At 41.7% G+C, this 13,079-nt stretch overlaps 1 protein-coding gene across 1 annotated transcript; it reads right to left on the bottom strand.

Annotated features, from left to right (window-relative positions):
• Positions 1–1,175: 1,175 nt before the first annotated feature.
• On the bottom strand, positions 1,176–12,657 carry LOC116951410 (BBSome complex member BBS5). Its single transcript, XM_032969967.2, has 12 exons — positions 12,505–12,657; positions 11,243–11,325; positions 10,691–10,756; positions 10,188–10,237; positions 9,749–9,876; positions 9,046–9,181; positions 8,309–8,404; positions 7,572–7,634; positions 6,104–6,238; positions 4,505–4,588; positions 1,948–1,971; positions 1,176–1,419 (listed from the first exon to the last, which is right to left on the bottom strand). The coding sequence occupies exons 1-12, from the start codon at positions 12,564–12,566 to the stop codon at positions 1,318–1,320; spliced, it is 1,029 nt and encodes a 342-aa protein (XP_032825858.1). The 5' UTR covers positions 12,567–12,657; the 3' UTR covers positions 1,176–1,317.
• Between the last annotated feature and the right edge of the window lie 422 nt (positions 12,658–13,079).

The following is a 13,079-nucleotide window of genomic DNA, read 5'->3' on the forward strand; positions in this document are numbered from 1 at the left end:
TCGAGAATAAAACATCCGTAAAGATGAGTGTACATAGAGCGTTCCTTGTCGATCATAGTATGCACTACAAAACAAAATGGACAAAAGAGAGAGACATGACATTGTGGGTACATTTGCATCGGGAAAAACATGTTCTTGGAAGACATTAGAAAAAACATGTAGTGTAATTCATAAAACATCACAAACGACTCGATGTTTTTCTGGAGTTACAGAGAACATCCCATTTATTTGAGTGCTTATTTTGCACAACTCGTAATCAAGAATGGCCCCATTTACAAACACGAACATACACGAGTTTACCCCCCTTCAAATTAAGCCGAGATTTAAAATTTGTGGTTTCCTAAAAGGGGAAAAATATATTCTGAGAATCAATAGCATAGAATCAATAGCAAGTCTACTTCTGGATGCAAACAGCCTGCTATTCTGAGCCCAATGCTCAGAGTTTGTGCACATTAATTGTGGTACGGTATGTGTTTTGAAAATATACTGTCCGCTGCACAAAACTGGTTTTCTGACATTACAGAATGCACAAAATGAATCCCGCTACACAGCACATGCATCTTATTTTAAATAGTCAACTTCCTTTTAATTAGCGGGGATTAAAAACACCAGATTAAGAGAGACTAAATTATTTACGATGAGATCATATGACCATTGCGTGCAGCACACACAAATTCCTCATATGCATGCCTAAAAGTAATGATTAATTCATATCCTAATCAAATCACATTCTTCTCATGTTACTCTGTTCAGCAGCCAAGGGGAGGCACTTTTTTTCTGGCCAGGTAGGCATAATGCTAATACAATTAAACAAAACTTTTTTTATTTCGTAAGGCCCACTGAGCTATTTAGCTCTTTTTTCAGAAGAGACCTGGCCACAAATGATAGTTCAACAAAGTGGCTGATCACATGCAAATGTATTGCAGCCAAATACACCAAAACACGTTTTTAAATATGGAGGGGAAAAAACCGGAGGACCCGGAAGAAAAATCCAGGCGATCACGGGGAAAACACGCAAGCTCCAAATATACAGCAGGCATCAGGGTCGGGATCAAACCCACGACATCCTGTATACCAGGCCAGGTAGTTAACATCTCACCACCACAGCGCCAAGAGGAATGCCTTAAGGTAATGTACATTAGTGCTGCCTAAATCCATACAAAATTGCACTTATATGCGAGTGAGCCCTCATCGAATGATTACTTCTGAACAAAAAATTGTATCCTGTCAACTTCAGAAAATGTTAAACTTATTGCACTTGCGGTACAGGAGGAGGGTTTGGGAAACGACATTTAAGAGGCATACACGTAGACAAGCTTAGCTCACAACATCCCAGAGACTCTGCAGGGTGAATCCATCACGCAGCTTCTCCACTGCAAGACCGAGATCTTCGTTGAATATGGGATCCCTATCTTGTTGCTGTAAACCAAAATGACACGTTACATGTTGGAACCACCTCTGGTGTCTGTGGAACGACTGTCCTATTCCAGACGTCTTGTAAATCCACTTGAATGCATTTGTCCCAGCTTTGTAAAGGACAGATTACTGGTTCAGTCTGCGCATATCCATCAAATAAGACAAATGAGCTCTAAAATAGGCTTCACTGCATTGCGCAACATTTAATATTTTTTCACAATTACTGTGTAGACTAATGACACTAAATATTAAAAAGGGATGCCAAAATGAATTGAATGGAAGATGACTGGTGACTCAGGAGAATGATGTATAATACTGAGCCAATACCACAGAAAGCCTGTGATGAAATCCTGAGCTCTCAGCTGACATAAAATACAATTCTCAAGTGCAGCAAGCTTAATGACCTCAGTTCCATTACCAAGGACTCAACATCTTACAGGAAAAAATAATGATTGTTCTATATGGATGGTAAATGCCAAAAATGGGTGAATTTTGATTGCGTAATTTTATTGACCATTTTGTTTGGCATACCTTGTTTCCATCGGCAAAGTAGGCCTGCGGACGACATATGGAGACGGTTATGTAATGCATAACTGGCATTCCTCGTGGTATGGTTAGTGATTAGTACTATATACCCCATTAACAACAATGTAACATACAAAAAGCATATAAAGGGCCAATTTGAACCGAAATAGTGATATTTTCGTTTCTAATTTATTAATATGATTTTCAACAATTCCTCTTCTTACCTATAAAAGGCATTCTTTTGTCTGTCTGTCTGCCTGTGTGTGGCCGAAACTTGCAAAGGATTTGGCTCGCAAACCGTGGGGTTTATGTTTAAAAAAAAAGTAGCCAGTTACCACGCCATAAGCCCCGTGCTGAGCCAGCGCTATTCCGATTTCGCGTCCGTCACCTTTAAAGTAGTTTAATTAGCGATTTAGTGCTGTTATTTGTTATTTATTTATTAGCTAGCGCATGTACGACCCTACCAACTGACACGCGTTCGGTAATGGGGAGGGCCCCTACCAAGTCACACGCGTTCGGTGGGGGTGAGGGGGGAATTATCTTTCGTGTGGACACTGTTCAAGGTAACACACGCACAGATTTACAGCTCCCTTCAAACATTCATTACCATGACTGTTTACTCATTACAAATTGCCTTTTATAGGTAAGACATTTAATGACAGAGATTAAGCAATGTTTTGCCCTAAGTAATACGATTTTTCTCCCCAACTACCTCTATCTTTGCTTTCGCGACCACGTCTTTATGTGAGGCCATGACACTTATGCACACGTTTTCTCTTTGAAAATAGGTACACTTCTAAATATCACTGTCCTGCTCACAAAAAGCAGGTTTGAGGCGAAGAAGAGCCTTTTTCTGTACTCTTGAGGTATAAGCAGCCACGCAATATCACTTACTGCACAGGGGCAAACCAATAAATATACTCAATCACGTCTTCATTCTATCATATTTAGACTTGCCCCCTCAGTACGGGGGTTGAGCAGTGACGTGATGTAAATTACGCTTGAATGGTGCGCATCTGCTCATAGTTACAGGTAGGTTAGGTTCATTTTGTACTCGTTGACTTTCATTAATTTGCCGCTCTTGCTCGCGGCAAATGTTTGCATCAAAATGGCGGAACACCCTCGCAGTCGCTCCTAATTACTTATGTGTGTGTGTGTGCGGTGTGTGTTTAAGTCGATATGTGTCAGTCGATGTGTGTGTGTACGTCCATGTGTGTGTCGCAGTCGATGTGTGTAAGTCCATATGTGTGTGCATAGTTCCATGTGAATGTGAGTCTATGTATGGGTGTGTTTAAGTCGATGTATGTGTCTGCGTGAGTCCATGTGCGTTTCTAAGTCGACGTGTATGTGTGTGTGTGTGTAAGTCGATGTCTGTGTGTGAGTCGATGTGTGTGTCTGAGAGTCGATGTGTGTGTGTAAGTCTACGTGTAAGTCTATGTGTGTGTAGGTCAATGTGTGTGTGACTATGTATGTGTGTGTGTGAGTCGATATGTGTGTGCAAGTCTATGTGTGTGTGTGTGAGTCGATGTGTTAGTGTAATTCCACGTATGTGTGTGTAAGTAGATGTCTGTGTGTTTGAGTCCAAATGTGTGTGTGTGGAAGTCGATGTGTTTGTGTGTGTGGGTCGATATCTGTGTGTGTGTAAGTCGATGTGTGTGTGTCTTTTTCGCCTGGGCAACACCGGGTACTTCCCACTAGTAACCTTATAAACATGCATCAGGCAGTACAATTTATTAATGCAATTCTAAATTATTTCAAAAGACCTGAGGTTTGTCAAGGCATTGTGTCCAACTGAATTGTCTGAGATTGAAACGTGGCTTAAATATTTTTCAAAAAGCACCCAATAAGATTTTCCCTGTGCATGCACGCATTTTTTTCTCCCAGCTCACAATAATTTCCAATGGCCAATTTGGAGGATAACTTTTGTTTATCAAGCCATCAGGTAGTGTCAATACTTATTTAGTGAAAGTCCTTCTGTTGAATATATCAGTCCTCGGCACAATTGTGGCAGTAGGGTATTTTTTACGTATTTCACGGACAACCACTAAGGACTGGACATCAGATCATAACGTGGGTGGAGTGAAGAAGCATTAATTTAGTCATCATTTTTTATTTTTGTCATAGTCGCAGTCTAGTTGACGACAACCGATACAATTTTAGTCATGTATTTGTGAATTTCATGTCGTCACTTTCTTAGCCTCGTCAACGGAAGCAGTCAAACAATTAGTCCACTTCTAGTCATTAAATGATGGTGTGTGGGGTCCAAACTGTCCCCATTCCCGCCAAAATATTATCCGTCTATAAAAGGTATAGCCAATTAACATTTTTGGTCTTTTTCAGTGCACTGCAGTCTATAATAGCGTAACTAAATTATCTTAGTGTGTCTTAATTCGGACTAATTTAATCTCGTCAGCCAATCACACTTTGGTCTTTTGGCGGACTGTCATTGTCGCCATACCTGAGGATTTTCATCCATATCGTCATCATCGACTAAAATAAAAAATCTTATTTTCGTCACTACTTTTATTTACAAAATTTACACTGGTGGGGTGCAAGTTTGTACCACGAAGGCATCGCTTGGCTCATCCTGTTGAATTTCCACGTCATCCAAGGCATTCTCCACTGTCACTTCATCAAGTGGCTGGGGCTGCAGAAATACCAATACCCACAATATAGTTACATATGAGTACAGGCATGTGGTGAAAAAACACACAACTATGCTAAACTATTTTTTATTCTACCAGGTAAGGCCGACTGAGCTATATAGCTCTTTAACAGCAGCAACCTGGCCACAAATGATAGTTCAACCAAGTGGCTTATCACGTGGAAATTTATAGCAGCCAAATAATCTAAATGCACGTTGATGCTAAATGTGGAGGGACAAAGCAGAGGACCCAAAGAAATATCCGTGCAACCACGGGGAGAACATGCAAACTCCAAATATACAGGCTTCAGGGTTGGGATGGAGCCCATGACCTCCTGAATACCCTGCGAGGTAGTTAACATCTCGCCACCACCGTGTCCTCAGGAGGCCAATTTTACAATATATGTAAACAAATACGTTTTTCAGTTTTACATGAACATAAAGTGTGCTGACAATTGTCATTTATGCCAGTCGTTTAGTAGCAAAGTATCGCTTTTTGGTGGCCAGGAGCCGTATATTTTACTTTATCACGTGGAATTACACAGAGCTCTACAAATGTGAGATCATGTGATTAAACAAGCAGAAGACACACAGCCATGAATATTTAAAACAATTACTCACATATGCTATGTAACAATAGTAATTACTCATGTATCATGGCCAACTCATCACAGATCAGGAGGCCAATTTTGTATTTCAAATTGTCCAGGAAATACATTTACATTTATTTTAATTAATGTAAAATAATTTACATTTTCCCACAAAACAATGTACCCATTAATCACCTTACAGAGAGATGAGTCCGTGAGTGTTTGGCCGAGAACCAAACCTTGGAGAAACTCACTATACCTCTGTGTATGTAAGAATTCAACATTAGAAACCTCAGTGGGGAACCTTTTTTCTACCAAGGGCCATTTGGGTATTTATAACATCATTCGCGGGCCATACAAAATTATCAACTTATAAATTAGCCTATTATATTTGGTCAAACATTTAATTAACTCACCCCTAATGTGATGGCTGGAACAGACCAAATGATTTCGCAGGCCTTATACGGCCCACAGGCCGGACGTTCCCCACTCCTGAACTACAGCATACATAGGCAACCTTGCAGTAGAACCGAGGTATATATAGGGACTCCATATACTTGCAATTCATAATACATTTTTGGGTTAGATCATGTAGCTAGGATGCGAAATTACTGCCATGATCAATCCACTGTGGAATGAAGGCTTCTCCCAAGTAATTCCTATCTCTCATGGACCATGAAATATAACAATACACCTAGCACCTACAAACAAGCCGAATCATTCACTCCATCTCCGTGGTGGTAATCTTCTCGGGTACGTTGCTCTTCCTCCCCGGTTACTCCATTGTTATTTAATAAGACTCGGGGATCATTACACTAAAGCTATCCATATAACACAGCCTCTGTATTACTGCAGGACCCCTACACACATTCCTGCACCGTAGCCCGTGTGATGTGTGAGATCACGTGAGAAGGATCCTTGTCCATACCCTATCCTCGATCTCAAACTGCACCCCGAAAATGGGGCTGGCGGAGTAGACACGGTGCAGCGACTGGATCTCTTTCACTGCCTCTTGTAGCTTCTCGAGGGGGTCGATACGGAAACCCAGCACGTAGCCACCACTCTGCATGTAACCCGTGTAAATTTTAAGCACATCAGTGACAAAAATACCAAATTATTCTCGAATGTGATGAGACAAAATTAACTCGTTTGAATGAAGACACGGACGAAGATGATTAAGTAATGTTATTTGAGAATGAAGTGCACTGAGGAAAACCAAAACTTTTCGATTTAAAGCTTTCGTGACTGCAAGGATTCATCTTCTTTGGTTCTTTCGGTAAAGTCACGTAGAATGAGAATAAAATATAAATTGATAAAATAAAATAACACAATAATATTCTCACGACGTTTCGGCCACAACACAAGCAGCCTTCATCAGGTGAAGGGGACGAGACTGTCTGGAGGACAGCGCTGGAGTGTCACTGTCCTCCTTGTGTTGTGGCCGAAACGTCGTGAGAATATTATTGTGTTATTTTATTTGATCAATTTATTATTTTATTCTCATTCTACGTGACTTTACCGAAAGAACCAAAGAAGATGAAAACCAAAACATTTAATTTGCTAAACAAGCATGTAAAACAACTGACCATAATCACTTACAAACTGATCTGACATTGGGGAGAGGGAAATTACGTGTCGCTCATTCCAAAAACTAATAACTCAGAGTGGACGAAATATTTAACTGCGTTTGCCAACTAGACTCAGACTTGGCCAAACTTCAACAGGTTGTTAGACTACACTATGATGACTAAACTAGAAATGCTAAATTAACACTGCATGCAAAGCATGCAGAGGACAGAGATGGTTTATCATCACCGTTGTTCTCATCAACATACATATTTCTATGTACACAAAGGCCTTAGGTTAAAAGCATTGTATTTGGAAGAGCTAACTAATTTGGATTACTAGATATAAAGGGCATCCAGGTTAACGTCATTATCAGAGCTAATAGTTCAAAGTTAACCTTCTGGTCCTGTTGCACACAGGTAGTTATCACGCAAAGTATATTGGTGTTGTTCATAATACATATTTTTCATACCAGCAAACTCACAAACCGTGAGCAAGAATACAAACCATGCTCCAATAAAAAATACTTTAGAGCTAAAAATTTGCTCATGCGGCAACATGGCCCACTGGTAGCACATTTGCAGCTTGTTGCAGAGGTTCGCCATTGGAACCAAAGGCCACCCTGTTTAATACTGTGGGCATATTCGTGAAAAGTGCCGTCTGCTTTACAGTGAACGTTAAATATTCCGTGACATTATTCCAAAAAGAGGCCAGGTGCGCTGGCATAATGGCCCAGATTTTACACCTTTGAAAAACGAAAGGAAATATTTAGAAAAGTAAATCAAGTATGATTAAGCTATGTAGAAACTATTTTTCTTCTATGTATTTACCTGTTGTGATGTTTCTATTACCAATGCAAGGCCAAACTTGGAATCTCTTATCTTCACTGAACGCTGTAATAAAAACGAAAATAACTGTAATACACACATTGTCAAAAACTGTGTTTTACTGTACACACACAAAATCATGTGATTTTCAATGTAGATGTAAGGTTAACAATAATAATGCATAAAATGGATGCATCAGATATTCTATTGTGGAATATATCGACTATATTGCCACTGTACAATCCAATCTTTCTCTGCATTTTTCCTCTGCATCCCTGCCTATGTTTTTGTATTTTCTCCCCAACTTTCATGCATTCCTTTACACTTATTGGCCAAACCCTCAAGCATTATTGCTCCTTAATACCACAGCGTCCTGTTTGTCCCGGGCCTCGTCTGGCACTGGAACTGCCCTGGGACTCCATGGTTACTGCCCCAGCTGCCCCTGGAACCCATTGGTCCTGGGCACACCCTTTGTTGCTCCGTGACTTGTTGGTCATTGGGCCCCGGTGTCCTGAGGACGTCCGGGGTCCTGTTGGGCCCCAGTTGCTTCGTCCCTTTCTACTTGGCCTCAATGACTCTGGTCCGTGCTGTGGTGTTGCTCTCTCCCCTTCCCTGGGTGGCCCTGGCGTCCCCTCCTCTTCTCATGATTCCTTCTTCCTGAATGTCCCTCACTTATATAAAGTGTTTTGAGATGCTCGACAAATTGAAAATGTTATTTACCATGTAAAAATACTACTCACAATTTGCAGGTATGGAATGCTGACGTTGAAGCTGTCATTCATGTTGGCATGCCACACCAGACGCACGTTACTTATAAAGAAGGTGCCCAGGTTTCCCTGCAAATAATTCATCAAAACGTCAGTGTATAGTTTTCATAACCCGTCAATAAAAGCCATCTGCTACTGAAGCTAAAATACATTTCCATGATGCATTTATCGAAGTACATACTGGTGGAGTGGTGACACCGTTGTCAGCGCACTGCGCTTTGAACCCGGCAACCTTCGTTCAAACCTTGGCCATAACTATCATCAGTTGCGAGTGATATCTCAACTAGTCCAGGGACTCCTCTTCACCAACCCAAACTGACCAGTGTGGTGACGTATGGTCAAACTACCTCCATGAGTGATGCAGTAGAGGGAAGCATACATCCAGGAGTGGATAGACAAAGTTACGCATATTCATATTATTCTATTATATTTAAATAACAACAGTGCCCTTTTATCACCAACAATATTACAATTTAGTTATTAAAGTTAAACCATGCAGACAAATAAAACGTATTAATTTTAGACCACATACTGGATATCTGTGATATACTGGACATCTGTGAAAAAGAGCTTTACAGTATAAATACAAATTCTGATATTTTACACTTGAAATAGTGCCATACAGACGAAGTTTAGAGGCCTTTTATGCACCAAGGTTTTAAGATTCATTGGAAAGAGGCTTAGCGCACCAGCCAGCAGCTGACACAAACCTGGTCGCTGGACAGGTTCCAAACGCCGTTGATCTTGTCGTAAACCTGTTCCTGCGGTAAAAGCCGCAGCTGCCTGTTACTGATCAGGGCACCACGTAGCTTCAGGTCGCGGTACATCTTAGATGTCTCGTATGCCCTGTTCACAGCAATAAGCGGTTAATGAAGTTGCATTTGTAACAGGTGAATAATAGCATCATTTATTTATTCAGGACAGCCTCACCGAGTCTCAGGACTTTTCCCAGAGGGTCAGGTATCGAGATGTTTGGCTAATTCCACTTAAATAAGTGTTTTACATATATATATGAAAAGGCCATCAACAAAATAGGATGACATTATGTCAAAAGTCGAGGAAGATGGAGGGTGCTCATTGTGGATGTCTCAAAGTTCCACAGGGGATATGCTAAATTAACTTTCATTTCGGAAACACTGAATGTACTGCAGAAAATCCTGAGATATGATGAGTTCACAATGAAAAGGTCCAGATAGGCAAGTTTACAAAAAACACATGCTATACTTCCATCTCCTGGCCACCTTGCAGGTCAGTAGGTTTGCCAATCTCACAAAAATACATGACTTACAAAACCCTTGCCTCCAAAGTGGAGAGTTGGCTTTGTTGCACAAGAAATGTTAAAACTAGGAGAGGCAAAATGTGAGCACTGCAACTTGTCGACTCTGCTATGAATATAAAATGCAAGTTGCCAACCTGTGTACAGCCATTACGGAGGTGAACAGACGGGGGCTTCCGGGCACCAGGTTGGTGAAGATGAATTCAAAGCGCGTGTTGTTGCACTTGGTCAGGATGTACAGTGCCTCGGTCTGCCCGCGCAATTTCTGTCCACCAATGCACAAGCCACGATTTCATTTTATTTTTGAATGTTGCTGTCGAGCATTCAAGACGAACCAATAAAATTAGGTTTCTTTTCAACAAGTAAACCCATTTAATAAGTAAACCCATTACATTTTAACTTAAAATTTGCAATGGTGAACTGGCCTACTAAAGCTATGGAGTGACCGTTATGACGGTCATTTTCCAGAGATATATCCAGGAATTTTTTTACCTCTGCAATAAACCGGGCTGGTTTACGAGTATCTGTTTTATATGTTCCCAATGCAAGAGAGGAAAGAAGAAAATTGAAACCCACCGAATTTGCTGTTCGTGTTGTGATGCTTATCACACAGTTGTAGCCAATAGCTGTGAAAACAATGAACAATATAGTGATAATCTTCATAACTAAGTGAAAGCCCATTGCTTTGATGACCCATTTGTTATATTATCAAGCACTGTACAAAGTTAACATTAATTTATAAAGTCTTGATATAACATAAGTTCATCACCTGGCAAGGTAGTTCAGTGCTAGAGGAAGCCACTTACAATCACGTTGCAAGTTCAAATCCTGGGTGGAGATGACAGCCTATCATCTCTTCGGGGTTGATAAAATAAGTACCACTTCGTAGGAAAGTTAACAGTGGTTACCCTATGGAAGGAATAACCACTGCCATAGGAATGTAGAATGTTTACCATTGGCTCAGGGCTGTAAACCGGAGATGTGCATTGCCTTAATGCCCATATGAGCAAAAAAATCGCCCACTTTTAAAAACAAAACTGCTCTTACACAGTTGAAGAACGAAACTACCATGCACTTACATAGGTTCACTCTTGGCAGTGATTGCGAGTGCCAAATGAGCCTCAAGTTTGTAACCAACAACCGACCTGCAACAAGAAAAGTCAACATTCACACCAAATAATGTTTGAATTGAAAAACATAACATGTCAGAAGGTTCATACGTGTAGCGTGTAGTATGTCCCGCTAAAACATAATTTACATTATGAGACCCCTCAATACTCTGATAGTGCGCTGTTTTTGAGTTGTACACCTTTTGGCGTCTTCTGGTCCAACACCAGTGGAGACTAGGCTCTAAGAAAAGCCGTCTCGGGTGTGGACCAATCAAATTCAAGGACAGTGCATATTATTATCAGAGTTGTCTCTTTTGTTTGCATTTGGACTGCTTGTGTTGTGGTTATTGCAAACATGATGCCTTGAATAAAGGTGTCAGTTTTTGTGCCAGTTAAAAGGGTAAAACCAATTACTAAAACATCATTGGCAACAATATGGCCTAATGGTATGCCGGGATAATTAGTTGGTGCTTCTCTAGACTTTTTAATTCCCTGCAAACTGATGATGGCAGTGGCACTCACCACGATCCCCATTATTCCCCTTGGTGTCTTCAATCGAGTCCAGAGAATCAATGAGCAGTTCTCCTGCACGCATTCTCATCTGCCTGTCCAAGGACACAACAAAGTCCATGCTCAGTCAATGTAAACATGTCACAACACAGCGAAAAGCACAATTACCACTGACAAGTCAGATGATGGATGCAACGGCGAAGCTCTGAGTTGATTTAACATTACACTGCGCTGATACAATATATATTTTAAAGTCGTTTAAATATGGTATAGTGGTTATTGTCGCCCACGGCTAACATCAGCGTGAAGTATGGTCAAGTAACTCACAACACCCGCAAGGCACGGGCATGTATTCATCCAGCAGTGGATTGACAAAAGTGCTCAATATAGCCAAGTGACTGCCCTGCTAGTTATGCAATTTTATAACCCGATCATTTATAATGAAATAAAACGTGTACATTCACGAGTGCAGTAACTCAAACCCCAATTTTTGTGTTGTATGTCACGTTTAAAAAGGAAAACATTAAGCATTTCTTATGGACATGGTAATATAATAACTGTACTCTATGGGGATTACATCGCGTAAATATAATTGTGTCGTTAAACCCGCCACCACTCGACACAGGCAATTAGTCAGGTTTGTCACGTAAACAGAACACGCCAATTCGTTACTATCACAAGCACACCGATGTGTTGGAGAGCAAATCCACAACATTTACAATCTGAGTACGACGTTTCGCCAGTAATTGCAACCGGCATCATCAGGCGACAGCCAGATTTTGTGGAGAAATCCTCCTGTTTCGTTCCTTACATTGAGGGATAGATGTGATGTCGTCACAGTCGCCTTATGATGCCGGTTGTAATTACTGGCGAAACGTCGGACACTCAAGATTGTAAATGTTGTGGATTTACTCTCCCAACACACCGGTGTGCTGTACTAGTAACGAATTGGGCACGCCCTGTTGACGTGACGAACCTTGCTCATGGGCTGTGTCGGGTGGTGGCGGGTTTAACGACACACATTTATATTTACGAGATTTATTGGTCGCGAAAGCCTATTTCATGTTAAACTGACAACGCTGCACTGTCGACGCGAGTTAAGCGGCCCGTAACCATGGCAACACGCGGCAGGCCCCAAGCCTAACGGAAAACGTCGCAGCGACGCGGCGCTTTGCGGGAAATAAAACAACCGGCAGTGGCCAGTGAAGCCGGCCTCGCGGAAGAGCCTGCGGGGAGGGAGGGGAGGGGAGGAGAGGGTGCCCCGTTGCTCTCACTGGGGGGAGACATCGAAGCGAATGTCGCGGTCTTCCCACAGCGCGTCCAGGGAGGCCGCCATCGCGGTCAACCCGACGCTCCCGTCTCGCCAACGCTTCCTCCGACGCGACCAATCGCAGCGCGAGACTCGCGTCACGTGAGGCACCCGGGGCCAATGGGGTGAGCGGAGTAAAGATGCGTGGTGGTGGGCCAGGTTGGGGGGTGGCTGGGCGTGGGCAAGGGGCCGTCCATAAATGACGTCACACGATTTTTGACGATTTTTGACCCCCCCCCACCACCCTCGTCACACGGCGTCACAAAAAGTCAGACCCCCCCACAAATGACGTCACAAAGCTCTGCCCCCCCCCCCCCAAAAAACATTTCCATTTTGAAAATAAAACATGCTTCAAATCGCTTTAAACCATTGTCATTGTAGTGCGTATTTAATGTGGCGCTGCACTCTGATGTTATAGGAGTGTTGTTATAACAATTCTATATTTTGATTTAAAGCTTTCGTGACTGCTGGGATTCATATTCTTGGTTCTTTCGGTAAAGTCACGTATAAGGGAAACAATAAAATAATAAAAATATAAAA

Source organism: Petromyzon marinus, chromosome 43 (genome assembly GCF_048934315.1).
Source record: "Petromyzon marinus isolate PM22_M1 ecotype Great Lakes invasive population chromosome 43, UKy_Petmar_22M1.pri1.0, whole genome shotgun sequence".
NCBI classification, from domain to species: Eukaryota; Metazoa; Chordata; class Hyperoartia; order Petromyzontiformes; family Petromyzontidae; genus Petromyzon; species Petromyzon marinus.